Source organism: Oncorhynchus mykiss, chromosome 8 (genome assembly GCF_057628025.1).
Source record: "Oncorhynchus mykiss isolate SJ-2025 chromosome 8, ASM5762802v1, whole genome shotgun sequence".
Classification (NCBI taxonomy): domain Eukaryota; kingdom Metazoa; phylum Chordata; class Actinopteri; order Salmoniformes; family Salmonidae; genus Oncorhynchus; species Oncorhynchus mykiss.
Window position 1 is genome coordinate 40,917,205 of NC_143029.1, and position 18,285 is coordinate 40,935,489.

The following is an 18,285-nucleotide window of genomic DNA, read 5'->3' on the forward strand; positions in this document are numbered from 1 at the left end:
TTGATGTCTTCACGACTATTCTACAATGTAGAAAATAGTTTTAAAAAATAAAGAAAAACCCTTGAATGAGTAGAAACTTTTGACTGGTCTGCTGGCTGACAAAAGGGGGGCTGCCACTTGCTCATCGCTGCATTACATAATGAGTAGTACAGTAAGCTTGGACACCAGTCTAAATGTTGGTTACCACGCTTGCCATTTAAACTGTTTTGTGGAGTGGACTGGAGAGGGTAATGCAGGACTAACATAACAGGATCTACGTCCAGAAAAGATGGACTGCTGACTGATTCCTCTTCAGCCTGCCTGTTATTAAGGCCTGGTAACACGTGGAGCAGCACTAAGGGGGGTATAGTAGTGGTGGTGCTGTGTTGAACCCTCTATTACTACACTATGAGTGTACAAACATAGTCGTCAGCAGCGCAGGGAGAAATAAATTATCTCAGCACCCCCACACCAAAACATCTTCCCCCGGGCCATGAGAGTCAATACATAGCTGTATTCCCTCTCCACAAATTCAATCTCACTCATCTATCGCCTCACATCAACACATCAGGCAGGTGTAGACGTTCCCTTTGAGCATGTGATCGCGAGGCGGACTTCTCATCTCTCTCTCTCGCGCTCTACAATGGGCCTGACGTCACTTGGGTTTAATAACGCTCCACCGCTCACCTATGTTAGTCTTTACGGTTCTGGCTATCGAGCTCCAGTCACTCTCCCCGCGCGCGTCAATGCTTCACCTGCCCTCGGTGTCTCGCCCATGCGAGGAAAACAGAACAAAAACGAGGGCTTTACCTCAGCGGTTTCGAAGAAAGGAACTTTTTTTTTATTTCCTATAAAGACGGTTTTCTCCTAAAGCTCTGTGTGAAACGAATGTAACCTACATCGTTCTTTTACATGGAAACTTAAACTTGGTGAATATAAGGTATGCTACTTCATTGACTTATGATAATATTGTTTATCAGTTTGTTTCGTTTTGGGGAGTTAAGTGGGACAGGGTTGAAGTTTTATCCACGATCATAGCCTATTACTCAGTTTCAAGTTTCAGCACCATGGATAGCTCCTCGAGTGCTGCTGTTCCTGTGGTCTCTAAACTTGGACACATTACCGTGTTGTCATAACAGTTTTAGAGATCTGTCTTTTGTGAGGTTTTAATGAATCAGGGTTGATGTTTTTACCCTGCAGTTATTAAGTTGCCCAAGTTTCAGCACCATGGATGGCTCCTACTTTGCTGTCCACCCATACAGAAGCTAGCAACATACACTGAGTGTACAAAACATTAGGAACACCTTCATAATATTGACTTGAACCCCCCCCCCCCTTTTACCCACAGAACCATCCTCAATTTGTCTGGTGTTGAAAGCCTTCCATATGGATTGCAGACTTGTTTTCGAGTTGCTGTGCGTTTTGTTGCCAACCTGTTTTGCTACCTGACAAATTTACGGTTTTTACTTTTTAATTACCGTTTATATTTGTGTTTTTTCCTACTCAACTTTTTCACTCCGGACGCTTTATCTGGACACGGTTCGTCAGGATCTCCAACAGCCGAAGCTAAGTAGTAACATTAACATGATGCCTTCTAATTGCAGTCGCTGTACTCGCCTTACGGCGAGGATAGCTGTGCTACAAGCCCAGCTTCAGACGCAATCGCTAGGCAAGGGTAATTTCAGTGTAGGAAAGGATGAAACCGCGTCTGTGCCACCAGTAAGTACAGATAGTAGTATAAATCCCCTGGCACAGTCCCCGCAGCCGGACAACTTTCTCACGGTTTCTGGAAGGAAATGCTGTAGGAACGCTCAACCGGTGTCGCTCATTCAGCCGACAGAAACTTTCAACCGGTTTTCCCCATTAAGCAGCGGGTCGGAGTCAGAGGCCGAGTCTTCTCTGGTCTCTACTCCTCCCGTTACGGGGTCTGAGACACCGAAGCTTCCCACCATTAGCTCTGACAAATTGAAAACTCTAGTCATTGGCGACTCCATTACCCGCAGTATTAGACTTAAAACGAATCATCCAGCGATCATACACTGTTTACCAGGGGGCAGGGCTACCGACGTTAAGGCTAATCTGAAGATGGTGCTGGCTAAAGCTAAAACTGGCGAGTGTAGAGAGTATAGAGATATTGTTATCCACGTCGGCACCAACGATGTTAGGATGAAACAGTCAGAGATCACCAAGCGCAACATAGCTTCTGCGTGTAAATCAGCTAGAAAGATGTGTCGGCATCGAGTAATTGTCTCTGGCCCCCTCCCAGTTAGGGGGAGTGATGAGCTCTACAGCAGAGTCTCACAACTCAATCGCTGGTTGAAAACTGTTTTCTGCCCCTCCCAAAAGATAGAATTTGTAGATAATTGGCCCTCTTTCTGGGACTCACCCACAAACAGGACCAAGCCTGACCTGCTGAGGAGTGACGGACTCCATCCTAGCTGGAGGGGTGCTCTCATTTTATCTACCAACATAGACAGGGCTCTAACTCCTCTAGCTCCACAATGAAATAGGGTGCAGGCCAGGCAGCAGGCTGTTAGCCAGCCTGCCAGCATAGTGGAGTCTGCCACTAGCACAGTCAGTGTAGTCAGCTCAGCTATCACCATTGAGACCGTGTCTGTGCCTCGACCTAGGTTGGGCAAAACTAAACATGGCGGTGTTCGCCTTAGCAATCTCACTAGGATAAAGACCACCTTCATTCCTGTCATTATTGAAAGAGATCATGATACCTCACATCTCAAAATAGGGCTACTTAATGTTAGATCCCTTACTTCAAAGGCAATTATAGTCAATGAACTAATCACTGATCATAATCTTGATGTGATTGGCCTGACTGAAACATGGCTTAAGCCTGATGAATTTACTGTGTTAAATGAGGCCTCACCTCCTGGCTACACTAGTGACCATATCCCCCGTGCATCCCGCAAAGGCGGAGGTGTTGCTAACATTTACGATAGCAAATTTCAATTTACAAAAAAAAAAATGACGTTTTCGTCTTTTGAGCTTCTAGTCATGAAATCTATGCAGCCTACTCAATCACTTTTTATAGCTACTGTTTACAGGCCTCCTGGGCCATATACAGCGTTCCTCACTGAGTTCCCTGAATTCCTATCGGACCTTGTAGTCATAGCGGATAATATTCTAATCTTTGGTGACTTTAATATTCACATGGAAAAGTCCACAGACCCACTCCAAAAGGCTTTCGGAGCCATCATCGACTCAGTGGGTTTTGTCCAACATGTCTCTGGACCCACTCACTGTCACAGTCATACGCTGGACCTTGTTTTGTCCCATGGAATAAATGTTGTGGATCTTAATGTTTTTCCTCATAATCCTGGACTATCGGACCACCATTTTATTACTTTTGCAATTGCAACAAATAATCTGCTCAGACCCCAACCAAGGATCATCAAAAGTCGTGCTATAAATTCACAGAGAACACAAAGATTCCTTGATGTCCTTCCAGATTCCCTCTGTCTACCCAAGGACGCCAGAGGACAAAAATCAGTTAACCACCTAACTGAGGAACTCAACTTAACCTTGCGCAATACCCTAGATGCAGTTGCACCCCTAAAAACTAAAAACATTTCTCATAAGAAACTAGCTCCCTGGTACACAGAAAATACCCGAGCTCTGAAGCAAGCTTCCAGAAAATTGGAACGGAAATGGCGCCACACCAAACTGGAAGTCTTCCGACTAGCTTGGAAAGACAGTACTGTGCAGTACTGAAGAGCCCTTACTGCTGCTCGATCTTCCTATTTTTCTAACTTAATTGAGGAAAATAAGAACAATCCGAAATTCCTTTTTGATACTGTCGCAAAGCTAACTAAAAAGCAGCATTCCCCAAGAGAGGATGACTTTCACTTTAGCAGTGATAAATTCATGAACTTCTTTGAGGAAAAGATTATGATTATTAGAAAGCAAATTACGGACTCCTCCTTAAATCTGCGTATTCCTTCAAAGCTCAGTTGTCCTGAGTCTGCACAACTCTGCCAGGACCTAGGATCAAGAGAGACGCTCAAGTGTTTTAGTACTATATCTCTTGACACAATGATGAAAATAATCATGGCCTCTAAACCTTCAAGCTGCATACTGGACCCTATTCCAACTAAACTACTGAAAGAGCTGCTTCCTGTGCTTGGCCCTCCTATGTTGAACATAATAAACGGCTCTCTATCCACCGGATGTGTACCAAACTCACTAAAAGTGGCAGTAATAAAGCCTCTCTTGAAAAAGCCAAACCTTGACCCAGATAATATAAAAAACTATCGGCCTATATCGAATCTTCCATTCCTCTCAAACATTTTAGAAAAGGCTGTTGCGCAACAACTCACTGCCTTCCTGAAGACAAACAATGTATACGAAATGCTTCAGTCTGGTTTTAGACCCCATCATAGCACTGAGACGGCACTTGTGAAGGTGGTAAATTACATTTTAATGGCATCGGACCGAGGCTCTGCATCTGTCCTCGTGCTCCTAGACCTTAGTGCTGCTTTTGATACCATCGATCACCACATTCTTTTGGAGAGATTGGAAACCCAAATTGGTCTACACGGACAAGTTCTGGCCTGGTTTAGATCTTATCTGTCGGAAAGATATCAGTTTGTCTCTGTGAATGGTTTGTCCTCTGACAAATCAACTGTAAATTTCGGTGTTCCTCAAGGTTCCGTTTTAGGACCACTATTGTTTTCACTATATATTTTACCTCTTGGTGATGTTATTCGAAAACATAATGTTAACTTTCACTGCTATGCGGATGACACACAGCTGTACATCTCAATTAAACATGGTGAAGCCCAAAATTGCCCTTGCTTGTTACGGTGCGTGAATGAGGACCCAAAAGCGAATTAACTTAAACAGAGCTTCTTTAATTACCAAACATAGGTAGGCTCAGACGGACCGGCAGATTCCGACAGGACAAGACAAGGTTACAGCAAACATGACGACAGTCTGGTTCAGGCATGAAACACAACAAACAAGAATCCGACAAGGACAGGAACAAAAACAGAGAGAGATATAGGGGACTAATCAGAGGGAAAAAGGGAACAGGTGGGAAAAGGGGTGACGAGGTGGTTAGGAGGAGACAAGGCACAGCTGGGGGAAAGAGGGGGAGAAAAGGTAACCTAACAACGACCAGCAGAGGGAGACAGGGTGAAGGGAAAGGACAGAGACAAGACACAACATGACAGTACATGACAGTACCCCCCCACTCACCGAGCGCCTCCTGGCGCACTCGAGGAGGAAACCTGGCGGCAACGGAGGAAATCCTCGATCAGCGCACGGTCCAGCACGTCCCGAGAGGGAACCCAACTCCTCTCCTCAGGACCGTACCCCTCCCAATCTACGAGGTACTGGTGACCACGGCCCCGAGGACGCATGTCCAAAATTCTACGGACCCTGTAGATGGGTGCGCCCTCGACAAGGATGGGGGGGGGGGGGGGAAGACGAGCGGGGGCGCGAAGGACGGGCTTGATGCAGGAGACATGGAAGACCGGGTGGACGCGACGAAGGTATCGCGGAAGAAGAAGTCGAACTGCGACAGGATTAATGACCCGAGAAATACGGAACGGACCAATGAACCGCGGGGTCAACTTGCGAGAAGCCGTCTTAAGGGGAAGGTTCTGAGTGGAGAGCCAAACTCTCTGACCGCGACAATATCTAGGACTCTTAGTTCTACGCTTATTAGCAGCCCTCACAGTCTGCGTCCTATAACGGCAAAGTGCAGACCTGACCCTCTTCCAGGTGCGCTCGCAACGTTGGACAAAAGCCTGAGCGGAGGGGACGCTGGACTCGGCGAACTGAGATGAGAACAGCGGAGGCTGGTACCCGAGGCTACTCAGAAAAGGAGATAGCCCGGTCGCAGACGAAGGAAGCGAGTTGTGGGCGTATTCTGCCCAGGGGAGCTGTTCTGACCAAGACGCAGGGTTACGAAAAGAAAGACTGCGTAAGATGCGACCAATAGTCTGATTGGCCCGTTCTGCTTGACCGTTAGACTGGGGGTGAAAGCCGGAAGAGAGACTGACGGAAGCCCCAATCAAACGGCAAAACTCCCTCCAAAATTGAGACGTGAATTGCGGACCTCTGTCCGAAACGACGTCTGACGGAAGGCCATGAATTCTGAAAACATTCTCGATGATGATTTGTGCCGTCTCTTTAGCAGAAGGAAGCTTAGCAAGGGGAATGAAATGAGCCGCCTTAGAGAACCTATCGACAACCGTAAGAATAACAGTCTTCCCCGCTGACGAAGGCAGTCCGGTGACAAAATCTAAGGCGATGTGAGACCACGGTCGAGAGGGAATAGGAAGCGGCCTGAGACGGCCGGCAGGAGGAGAGTTACCGGACTTAGTCTGCGCGCAGACCGAACAAGCAGCCACGAAACGACGCGTGTCATGCTCCCGGGTGGGCCACCAAAAACGCTGGCGAATGGAAGCAAGCGTACCCCGAACGCCAGGGTGGCCGGCTAACTTGGCAGAGTGAGCCCACTGAAGAACGGCCAGACGAGTAGGAACGGGAACGAAAAGAAGGTTCCTAGGACAAGCGCGCGGCGACGGAGTGTGAGTGAGCGCTTGTTTTACCTGCCTCTCAATTCCCCAGACAGTCAACCCGACAACACGCCCCTCAGGGAGAATCCCCTCGGGGTCAGTGGAGGCTACTGAAGAACTGAAGAGACGAGACAAAGCATCAGGCTTGGTGTTCTTAGAGCCCGGACGATAAGAAATCACGAACTCGAAACGAGCGAAAAACAGCGCCCAACGCGCCTGACGCGCATTAAGTCGTTTGGCAGAACGGATGTACTCAAGGTTCCTATGGTCAGTCCAAACGACAAAAGGAACGGTCGCCCCCTCCAACCACTGTCGCCATTCGCCTAGGGCTAACCGGATGGCGAGCAGTTCGCGGTTACCCACATCATAGTTACGTTCCGACGGCGACAGGCGATGAGAAAAATACGCGCATGGGTGGACCTTGTCGTCAGAGAGGGAGCGCTGAGAAAGAATGGCTCCCACGCCCACCTCTGACGCGTCAACCTCGACAACGAACTGTCTAGAGACGTCAGGTGTAACAAGGATAGGAGCGGATGTAAAACGATTCTTGAGGAGATCAAAAGCTCCCTGGGCGGAAACGGACCACTTAAAGCACGTCTTGACAGAAGTAAGGGCTGTGAGAGGAGCTGCCACCTGACCGAAATTACGGATGAAACGACGATAGAAGTTCGCGAAGCCGAGAAAGCGCTGCAGCTCGACGCGTGACTTAGGGACGGGCCAATCAATGACAGCTTGGACCTTAGCGGGATCCATCTTAATGCCTTCAGCGGAAATAACAGAACCGAGAAATGTGACGGAGGAGGCATGAAAAGTGCACTTCTCAGCCTTCACAAAAAGACAATTCTCTAAAAGGCGCTGGAGGACACGTCGAACGTGCTGAACATGAATCTGGAGTGACGGTGAAAAAATCAGGATATCGTCAAGGTAAACGAAAACAAAGATGTTCAGCATGTCTCTCAGGACATCATTGACTAATGCCTGAAAGACAGCTGGAGCGTTAGCGAGGCCGAAAGGAAGAACCCGGTATTCAAAGTGCCCTAACGGAGTGTTAAACGCCGTCTTCCACTCGTCCCCCTCCCTGATGCGCACGAGATGGTAAGCGTTACGAAGGTCCAACTTAGTAAAAAACCTGGCTCCCTGCAGGATCTCGAAGGCTGAAGACATAAGAGGAAGCGGATAACGATTCTTCACTGTTATGTCATTCAGCCCTCGATAATCTATGCAGGGGCGCAGAGACCCGTCCTTCTTCTTGACAAAAAAAAACCCCGCTCCGGCGGGAGAGGAGGAGGGGACTATGGTACCGGCGTCAAGAGCTACAGACAAATAATCTTCGAGAGCCTTACGTTCGGGAGCCGACAGAGAGTATAGTCTACCCCGGGGGGGGGTGGTTCCCGGAAGGAGATCAATACTACAATCATACGACCGGTGTGGAGGAAGAGAGGTGGCCCTGGACCGACTGAACACCGTGCGCAGATCGTGATATTCCTCCGGCACCCCTGTCAAATCACCAGGCTCCTCCTGTGAAGAAGAGACAGAGGAAACAGGAGGGATAGCAGACATTAAACATTTCACATGACAAGAGACGTTCCAGGAGAGGATAGAATTACTAGACCAATTAATGGAAGGATTATGACAAACTAGCCAGGGATGGCCCAAAACAACAGGTGTAAAAGGTGAACGAAAAATTAAAAAAGAAATGGTTTCACTATGATTACCAGAAACAGTGAGGGTTAAAGGTAGCGTCTCACGCTGAATCCTGGGGAGAGGGCTACCATCCAGGGCGAACAAGGCCGTGGGCTCCTTTAACTGTCTGAGAGGAATGTCATGTTCCCGAGCCCAGGTCTCGTCCATAAAACAGCCCTCCGCCCCAGAGTCTATTAAGGCACTGCAGGAAGCTGACGAACCGGTCCAGCGTAGATGGACCGACAAGGTAGTGCAGGATCTTGAAGGAGAGACAGGAGTAGTAGCGCTCACCAGTAGCCCTCCGCTTACTGACGAGCTCTGGCCTTTTACTGGACATGAAGTGACAAAATGACCAGCGGAACCGCAATAGAGACAGAGGCGGTTGGTGATTCTCCGTTCCCTCTCCTTAGTCGAGATGCGGATACCTCCCAGCTGCATGGGCTCAGCACCCGAGCCGGCAGAGGAAGATGGTAGTGATGCGGAGAGGGGGGCGACGGAGAGCGCGAGCTCCTTTCCACGAGCTCGGTGACGAAGATCAACCCGTCGCTCAATGCGAATAGCGAGTTCAATCAAGGAATCCACGCTGGAAGGAACCTCCCGGGAGAGAATCTCATCCTTTACCTCTGCGCGGAGACCCTCCAGAAGACGAGCGAGCAAGGCCGGCTCGTTCCAGCCACTGGAGACAGCAAGAGTGCGAAACTCAATAGAGTAGTCTGTTATGGATCGATTGCCTTGACATAGGGAAGACAGGGCCCTGGAAGCCTCCTCCCCAAAAACAGATCGATCAAAAACCCGTATCATCTCCTCCTTAAAGTCCTGATACTGGTTAGTACACTCAGCCCTTGCCTCCCAGATTGCCGTGCCCCACTCACGAGCCCGTCCAATAAGGAGAGATATGACGTAGGCGACACGAGCAGTGCTCCTGGAGTAAGTGTTGGGCTGGAGAGAAAACACAATATCACACTGGGTGAGGAACGAGCGGCATTCAGTGGGCTCCCCAGAGTAACACGGCGGGTTATTGATTCTGGGCTCCGGAGATTCGAAAGCCCTGGAAGTGGCCGGTGGATCGAGGCGGAGATGGTGAACCTGTTCTGTGAGGTTGGAGACTTGGGTGGCCAGGGTCTCAACGGCATGTCGAGCAGCAGACACTTCCTGCTCGTGTCTGCCTAGCATCGCTCCCTGGATCCCGACGGCTGAGTGGAGAGGATCCGAAGTCGCTGGGTCCATTCTTGGTCGGATTCTTCTGTTACGGTGCGTGAATGAGGACCCAAAAGCGAATTAACTTAAACAGAGCTTCTTTAATTACCAAACATAGGTAGGCTCAGACGGACCGGCAGATTCCGACAGGACAAGACAAGGTTACAGCAAACATGACGACAGTCTGGTTCAGGCATGAAACACAACAAACAAGAATCCGACAAGGACAGGAACAAAAACAGAGAGAGATATAGGGGACTAATCAGAGGGAAAAAGGGAACAGGTGGGAAAAGGGGTGACGAGGTGGTTAGGAGGAGACAAGGCACAGCTGGGGGAAAGAGGGGGAGAAAAGGTAACCTAACAACGACCAGCAGAGGGAGACAGGGTGAAGGGAAAGGACAGAGACAAGACACAACATGACAGTACATGACATTGCTAGAAGAATGTGTTTCAGACATAAGGAAGTGGATGGCTGCAAACTTTCTACTTTTAAACTCGGACAAAACAGAGATGCTTGTTCTAGGTCCCAAGAAACAAAGAGATCTTCTGTTGAATCTGACAATTAATCTTAATGGTTGTACAGTCGTCTCAAATAAAACTGTGAAGGACCTCGGCGTTACTCTGGACCCTGATCTCTCTTTTGAAGAACATATCAAGACCATTTCAAGGACAGCTTTTTTCCATCTACGTAACATTGCAAAAATCAGAAACTTTCTGTCCAAAAATGATGCAGAAAAATTAATCCATGCTTTTGTCACTTCTAGGTTAGACTACTGCAATGCTCTACTTTCCGGCTACCCGGATAAAGCACTAAATAAACTTCAGTTAGTGCTAAATACGGCTGCTAGAATCCTGACTAGAACCAAAAATTTGATCATATTACTCCAGTGCTAGCCTCTCTACACTGGCTTCCTGTCAAAGCAAGGGCTGATTTCAAGGTTTTACTGCTAACCTACAAAGCATTACATGGGCTTGCTCCTACCTATCTCTCTGATTTGGTCCTGCCGTACATACCTACACGTACGCTACGGTCACAAGACGCAGGCCTCCTAATTGTCCCTAGAATTTTTAAGCAAACAGCTGGAGGCAGGGCTTTCTCCTATAGAGCTCCATTTTTATGGAACGGTCTGCCTACCCATGTCAGAGACGCAAACTCGGTCTCAACCTTTAAGTCTCTACTGAAGACTCATCTCTTCAGTGGGTCATATGATTGAGTGTAGTCTGGCCCAGGAGTGGGAGGGTGAACGGAAAGGCTCTGGAGCAACGAACCGCCCTTGCTGTCTTTGCCTGGCCGGTTCCCCTCTTTCCACTGGGATTCTCTGCCTCTAACCCTATTACAGGGGCTGAGTCACTGGCTTTACTGGGGCTCTCTCATGCCGTCCCTGGAGGGGGTGCGTCACCTGAGTGGGTTGAGTCACTGATGTGGTCATCCTGTCTGGGTTGGCGCCCCCCCCCCCCCCCCCTCCCTCCCCCTCCCCCTCCCCCTCCCCCTCCCCCTTGGGTTGTGCCGTGGCGGAGGTCTTTGTGGGCTATACTCAGCCTTGTCTCAGGATGGTAAGTTGGTGGTTGAAGATATCCCTCTAGAGGTGTGGGGGCTGTGCTTTGGCAAAGTGGATGGGGTTATATCCTTCCTGTTTGGCCCTGTCCGGGGGTGTCCTCGGAGTGGGCCACAGTGTCTCCAGACCCCTCCTGTCTCAGCCTCCAGTATTTATGCTGCAGTAGTTTATGTGTCGGGGGGCTAGGGTCAGTTTGTTATATCTGGAGTACTTCTCCTGTCCTATTTGGTGTCCTGTGTGAATCTAAGTGTGCGTTCTCTAATTCTCTCCTTCTCTCTTTCTCTCTCTCGGAGGACCTGAGCCCTAGGACCATGCCCCAGGACTACCTGACATGATTACTCCTTGCTGTCCCCAGTCCACCTGGCTGTGCTGCTGCTCCAGTTTCAACTGTTCTGCCTTATTATTATTCGACCATGCTGGTCATTTATGAACATTTGAACATCTTGGCCATGTTCTGTTATAATCTCCACCCGGCACAGCCAGAAGAGGACTGGCCATCCCACATATGCTCTCTCTAATTATCTCTTTCTTTCTCTCTCTCGGAGGACCTGAGCCCTAGGACTATGCCCCAGGAATACCTGACATGATGACTCCTTGCTGTCCCCAGTCCACCTGACTGTGCTGCTGCTCCAGTTTCAACTATTCTGCCTTATTATTATTCGACCATGCTGGTCATTTATGAACATTTGAACATCTTGACCATGTTTTGTTATAATCTCCACCCGGCACAGCCAGAAGAGGACTGGCCACCCCACATAGCCTGGTTCCTCTCTAGGTTTCTTCCTAGGTTTTGGCCTTTCTAGGGAGTTTTTCCTAGCCACCGTGCTTCTACACCTGCATTGCTTGCTGTTTGGGGTTTTAGACTGGGTTTCTGTACAGCAGTTTGAGATATCAGCTGATGTACGAAGGGCTATATAAATACATTTGATTTGATTTGATTTGGATGCTGCCCAATGTTGACTCCAATGCTTCCCACAGTTGGCTGGATGTCCTTTGGGTGGTGGACTGTGCTCATTCAACCTCTGTCTCAATCCATGTCTCAATCGTTTCAAGGCTTAAAAATCCTTCTTTAACCTGTCTCCTCACCTTCATCAACATTGGTTGAAGTGGATTTAAGAGGTGACATCAATAAGGGATCATAGCTTTCACCTGGATTCACCTGGTCAGTCTATGTCATGGAAAGAGCAGGTGTTCCTAATGTTTTTACACTCAGTGTATATTTCAAATAAATAGCTAAGAAAATAGCTACACAAACTATTTGAGTTAACCCTGGATAATGAGATAAATGAAATTCCACACAAGATGAAGAATTCCAGGTTAATGTTCATGAACATCAAATTGATACTTACAATGCAGATTTCTTAACCTCCAGGGTAAATTTTCAGACTCACAAGTTGACAGTTACCCTGTGGATAATGCAGAGACAGAGAGTCAGTGAAACTATTCCACACAAGATGAAGAACAAGGGGTTAATGTTCAGGAACTAGCTAACTAAATTATACCAAAGACTAACTTACATTGGCTGTGGTCTGTCCATAGGCAGATGAGGCTCCAGACCAGCTACCTTTTTAGCTAGAAATAATCTAGCTAGTTAGCCAGTTCTAGCTATATTGCTCTCAGAGAAACCCAAACCTCCACTGCAAGCAACATTTAAAATAAACTAGCTAGCTTTGACAATTCAATTACATCCAACATATACAGTACATGATGTGGTGGCAAGCTAAAACAGCTAGCTAAATTCAAAGGATGCATTTGTAAATTCCCTCTGGCTATCTACCCCTATTTCAGAGTGTACCAGAGTGGTGCAGGTCATGTTCTTCTTCACTCTGGTAAACACACACTATATCAAATCAAATCTAAGTTTATTTGTCACATGCACAGGATACAGAAGGTGTAAACGGAACAGTGAAATGGTTACTTGCATAGTTGAGTCTTTTGTTTAGACATGTAGTTAGTTACCTAGCTAAACAATGAACCATAATCCCAACTCATAATGTTAATACCTGAATCTGCTGGTAGCTAAAGGTAACCAACTATGGGTACTGTTCAATGTTAGCTAGCTATAAATAGCAATGCAAATGGCTCTGAAATATGAATAATATTACTACACAGATCATACATGTAGTGTTAGCTAGTGAACCAGACAGTTAACGTTAGCTAGCTAGCTAACAGTACGCTTTAACTTGCAATGAAAACTACTTTGACAAAATTAGAAACGTATAATATCAAAAAATGGAGCTAGCTAGACTATCTATACATGGATGAATGCTTCTCCCTCTCTGTCATGGTTGCCATGGTTTCCCTTAGTGAAACTAAACCACAATCTCTCTCTCTCTCATTCTCTCTTCAGGAGGGGAAAGCAGACATGTGTAACGACACCGCAATGATGGTTGTGGTGGCTGGAGAGGCTCTCCCGTGGATGGAGACCAACTTTCCAGAGCGCAATGTCAGCCTGGGGCTCTCCACTGCCTCTCTGGACTTCCCCATCAACCCGTGGGATATCATGCTTTGCATGTCGGGCACTGTCATCGCCTGCGAGAACGCCATCGTGGTGGCTATCATCTTCTATACGCCAACCCTGCGCACCCCCATGTTCGTGCTCGTAGGAAGCCTAGCCACAGCCGATTTACTGGCAGGCATGGGATTAATCCTCAACTTCGTGTTCCAGTACGTCCTCTCCTCAGAGACTATTAGCCTTATTACTGTTGGGTTCCTAGTGGCCTCCTTCACGGCGTCCATAAGCAGCCTGCTGGCTATAACAGTGGACCGGTACTTCTCTTTATACAACGCACTGACTTACTTCTCAGAGAAGACGCTCCACTACGTGCACCTGATGCTAGTGAGTACATGGGGCGTGTCTCTGTGCCTGGGCCTGCTGCCTGTGCTAGGCTGGAACTGCCTGGACGACCCAAGCTTGTGTAGCATCGTGCGCCCACTCACTCGCAGCAATGTGACATTGTTGGCGGTCTCTTTCTTCATAATCTTCATACTCATGCTGACCCTCTACTTCAAGATCTGCAAGATCGTGTGCCGCCACGCGCACCAGATCGCTCTTCAACAGCACTTCTTCACCACATCGCACTACGTGGCCACCAAGAAGGGCGTGGCCACGCTCGCCATCATTATAGGCACCTTCGGCTCGAGCTGGCTACCCTTCGCCATCTACTGCCTGGTGGGAGAGCGCGAATACCCGTCGGTATACACGTATGCCACGCTGCTTCCGGCCACCTACAACTCCATGATCAACCCAATCATCTACGCCTACCGTAATGCCGAGATCCAGCGCTCGCTCTACGTCCTCTTCTGCGGCTGCTTTCAAAGCAACGTAGCCACCCACTCCAGGTCACCCAGTGAAGTTTAGAGGGGTGCTGAGTGAACATAAGTGTGTGTGTACGTGTGCATTTCGACAACCGACAATTCGCTTTCAGTTGACCATTAAATCCTTTAAACAAAATGTATGTCTAACAAGCATCTGCACTTTATTGCGACTGAAGACAAGGACACAGTACGTCTGAAATGCTGTGAACAACAGCTTTTGTAAAGAAAAAAAATATGGCATTATGTATCTATATGAGCAAAGAATGAAAAAACTAGCACTTTATTGAATGTATTTGAAATGCCAAAGCAGCATTGCATAGGCCTATACAGTGCCTTGCGAAAGTATTCGGCCCCCTTGATCTTTGCGACCTTTTGCCACATTTCAGGCTTCAAACATAAAGATATAAAACTGTATTTTTTTGTGAAGAATCAACAACAAGTGTGACACAATCATGAAGTGGAACGACATTTATTGGATATTTCAAACTTTTTTAACAAATCAAAAACTGAAAAATTGGGCGTGCTAAATTATTCAGCCCCTTTACTTTCAGTGCAGCAAACTCTCTCCAGAAGTTCAGTGAGGATCTCTGAATGATCCAATGTTGACCTAAATGACTAATGATGATAAATACAATCCACCTGTGTGTAATCAAGTCTCCGTATAAATGCACCTGCACTGTGATAGTCTCAGAGGTCCGTTAAAAGCGCAGAGAGCATCATGAAGAACAAGGACCACACCAGGCAGGTCCGAGATACTGTTGTGAAGAAGTTTAAAGCCGGAATTGGATACAAAAAGATTTCCCAAGCTTTAAACATCCCAAGGAGCACTGTGCAAGCGATAATATTGAAATGGAAGGAGCATCAGACCACTGCAAATCTACCAAGACCTGGCCGTCCCTCTAAACTTTCAGCTCATACAAGGAGAAGACTTATCAGAGATGCAGCCAAGAGGCCCATGATCACTCTGGATGAACTGCAGAGATCTACAGCTGAGGTGGGAGACTCTGTCCATAGGACAACAATCAGTCGTATATTGCACAAATCTGGCCTTTATGGAAGAGTGGCAAGAAGAAAGCCATTTCTTAAAGATATCCATAAAAAGTGTTGATTAAAGTTTGCCTGGGAGACACACCAAACATGTGGAAGAAGGTGCTCTGGTCAGATGAAACCAAAATTGAACTTTTTGGCAACAATGCAAAACGTTATGTTTGGCGTAAAAGCAACACAGCTCATCACACTGAACACACCATCCCCACTGTCAAACATGGTGGTGGCAGCATCATGGTTTGGGCCTGCTTTTCTTCAGCAGGGACAGGGAAGATGGTTAAAATTGATGGGAAGATGGATGGAGCCAAATACAGGACCATTCTGGAAGAAAACCTGATGGAGTCTGCAAAAGACCTGAGACTGGGACGGAGATTTGTCTTCCAACAAGACAATGATCCAAAACATAAAGCAAAATCTACAATGGAATGGTTCAAAAATAAACATATCCAGGTGTTAGAATGGCCAAGTCAAAGTCCAGACCTGAATCCAATCGAGAATCTGTGGAAAGAACTGAAAACTACTGTTCACAAATGCTCTCCATCCAACCTCACTGAGCTCGAGCTGTTTTGCAAGGAGGAATGGGAAAAAATGTCAGTCTCTCGATGTGCAAAACTGATAGAGACATACCCCAAGCGACTTAAAGCTGTAATCGCAGCAAAAGGTGGCGCTACAAAGTATTAACTTAAGGGGGCTGAATAATTTTGCACGCCCAATTTTTCAGTTTTTGATTTGTTAAAAAAGTTTGAAATATCCAATAAATGTCGTTCCACTTAATGATTGTGTCCCACTTGTTGTTGATTCTTCACAAAAAAATACAGTTTTATATCTTTATGTTTGAAGCCTGAAATGTGGCAAAAGGTCGCAAAGTTCAAGGGGGCCGAATACTTTCGCAAGGTTACTGTATGTATATATATATATATATATATATATATATATATATATATATATCATTTTAATCCCAAAGGCCTTTTGCCTTTTGGTAAGCCGTCATTCTAAAAAAGAATTTGTTCTTAACTGACTTGCCTAGTTTAATAAAGATTAAATAAAAATATATAAATAAAAATTGACAAACTAAACAAAAGCCAAGTCTTCTCATGCTTTGTTGGTTTCAAAAAGCTTGTGACTCAATTTGGCACGAGGGTCTGCTATATAAGTTGATGGAAAGCAGTGTTGGGGGGAAACATACAACATTATAAAATCCATTTACAAAAACAACAAGTGTGTGGTTAAAATTGGCAAAAAAACACCCAGATGTCTTTCCTCATGGTGAGACAGGGATGCAGCTTGAGCCCCACCCTCTTCAACATACAGTACCAGTCAAAAGTTTGGACACACCTACTCATTTTCAGGGTTTTTCTTAATCTTTACTATTTTCTACATTGTAGAATAATAGTGAAGATATCAAAACCATGAAATAACACATATGGAGAATCATGTAGTAACCAACAAATTGTTAAACAAATCAAAATATATTTTATATTTGAGGTTCTTCAAAGTAGCCACCCTTTGCATTGTTGACAGCTTGCACACTCTTAGAATTCTCTCAACCAGCTTCATGAGGTAGTCACTTGGAATACATTTCAATTAACAGGTGTGCCTTGCTAAAAGTTCAGTTGTGGAAATTCTTTCCTTCTTAATGCGTTTGAGCCAATCAGTTGTGTTGTGACAAGGTAAGGGTGGTATACAGAAGATAGCCCTATTTGGTAAAAGGTCAAGTCCATATTATGGCAAGAAGAGCTCAAATAGCAAAGAGAAACTATATCCCATGATTACTGATAAATTTTATCAGCATATCGATTGCGCAACCAGGGGTGGAAAGACCTTGGATCATTGTTACTCTAACTTCCGCGACGCATATAAGGCCCTGCCCCGCCCCCCTTTCGGAAAAGCTGACCACGACTCCATTTTGTTGATCCCTGCCTACAGACAGAAACTAAAACAAGAGGCTCCCACGCTGAGGTCTGTCCAACGCTGGTCCGACCATGCTGACTCCACACTCCAAGACTGCTTCCACCACGTGGACTGGGACATGTTTCGTATTGCGTCAGACAACAACATTGACGAATACGCTGATTCGGTGTGTGAGTTCATTAGAACGTGCGTTGAAGATGTCGTTCCCATAGCAACGATTAAAACATTCCCTAACCAGAAACCATGGATTGATGGCAGCATTCGCGTGAAACTGAAAGCGCGAACCACTGCTTTTAATCAGGGCAAGGTGTCTGGTAACATGACCGAATACAAACAGTGCAGCTATTCCCTCCGCAAGGCTATCAAACAAGCTAAGCGTCAGTACAGAGACAAAGTAGAATCTCAATTCAACGGCTCAGACACAAGAGGCATGTGGCAGGGTCTACAGTCAATCACGGACTACAGGAAGAAATCCAGCCCAGTCACGGACCAGGATGTCCTGCTCCCAGGCAGACTAAATAACTTTTTTGCCTGCTTTGAGGACAATACAGTGCCACTGACACGGCCTGCAACGAAAACATGCGGTCTCTCCTTCACTGCAGCCGAGGTGAGTAAGACATTTAAACGTGTTAACCCTCGCAGGGCTGCAGGCCCAGACGGCATCCCCAGCCGCGCCCTCAGAGCATGCGCAGACCAGCTGGCCGGTGTGTTTACGGACATATTCAATCAATCCCTATACCAGTCTGCTGTTCCCACATGCTTCAAGAGGGCCACCATTGTTCCTGTTCCCAAGAAAGCTAAGGTAACTGAGCTAAACGACTACTGCCCCGTAGCACTCACTTCCGTCATCATGAAGTGCTTTGAGAGACTAGTCAAGGACCATATCACCTCCACCCTACCTGACACCCTAGACCCACTCCAATTTGCTTACCGCCCAAATAGGTCCACAGACGATGCAATCTCAACCACACTGCACACCGCCCTAACCCATCTGGACAAGAGGAATACCTATGTGAGAATGCTGTTCATTGACTACAGCTCGGCATTCAACACCA

General features: G+C 46.9%; 1 protein-coding gene across 1 annotated transcript; it reads left to right on the forward strand.

Annotated features, from left to right (window-relative positions):
* The first annotated feature begins 11,042 nt into the window (after window positions 1–11,042).
* On the forward strand, window positions 11,043–14,408 carry LOC110529908 (G protein-coupled receptor 12-like). The gene has a single exon (XM_021612561.3). The coding sequence runs from the start codon at window positions 13,212–13,214 to the stop codon at window positions 14,313–14,315; it is 1,104 nt and encodes a 367-aa protein (XP_021468236.2). The 5' UTR covers window positions 11,043–13,211; the 3' UTR covers window positions 14,316–14,408.
* The last annotated feature ends 3,877 nt before the right edge of the window (window positions 14,409–18,285 follow it).

Coding starts and splice junctions, on each gene's coding strand:
- LOC110529908 (XM_021612561.3), top strand. CDS start 13,212: ATGGATGAATGCTTCTCCCTCTCTGTCATGGTTGCCATGGTTTCCCTT.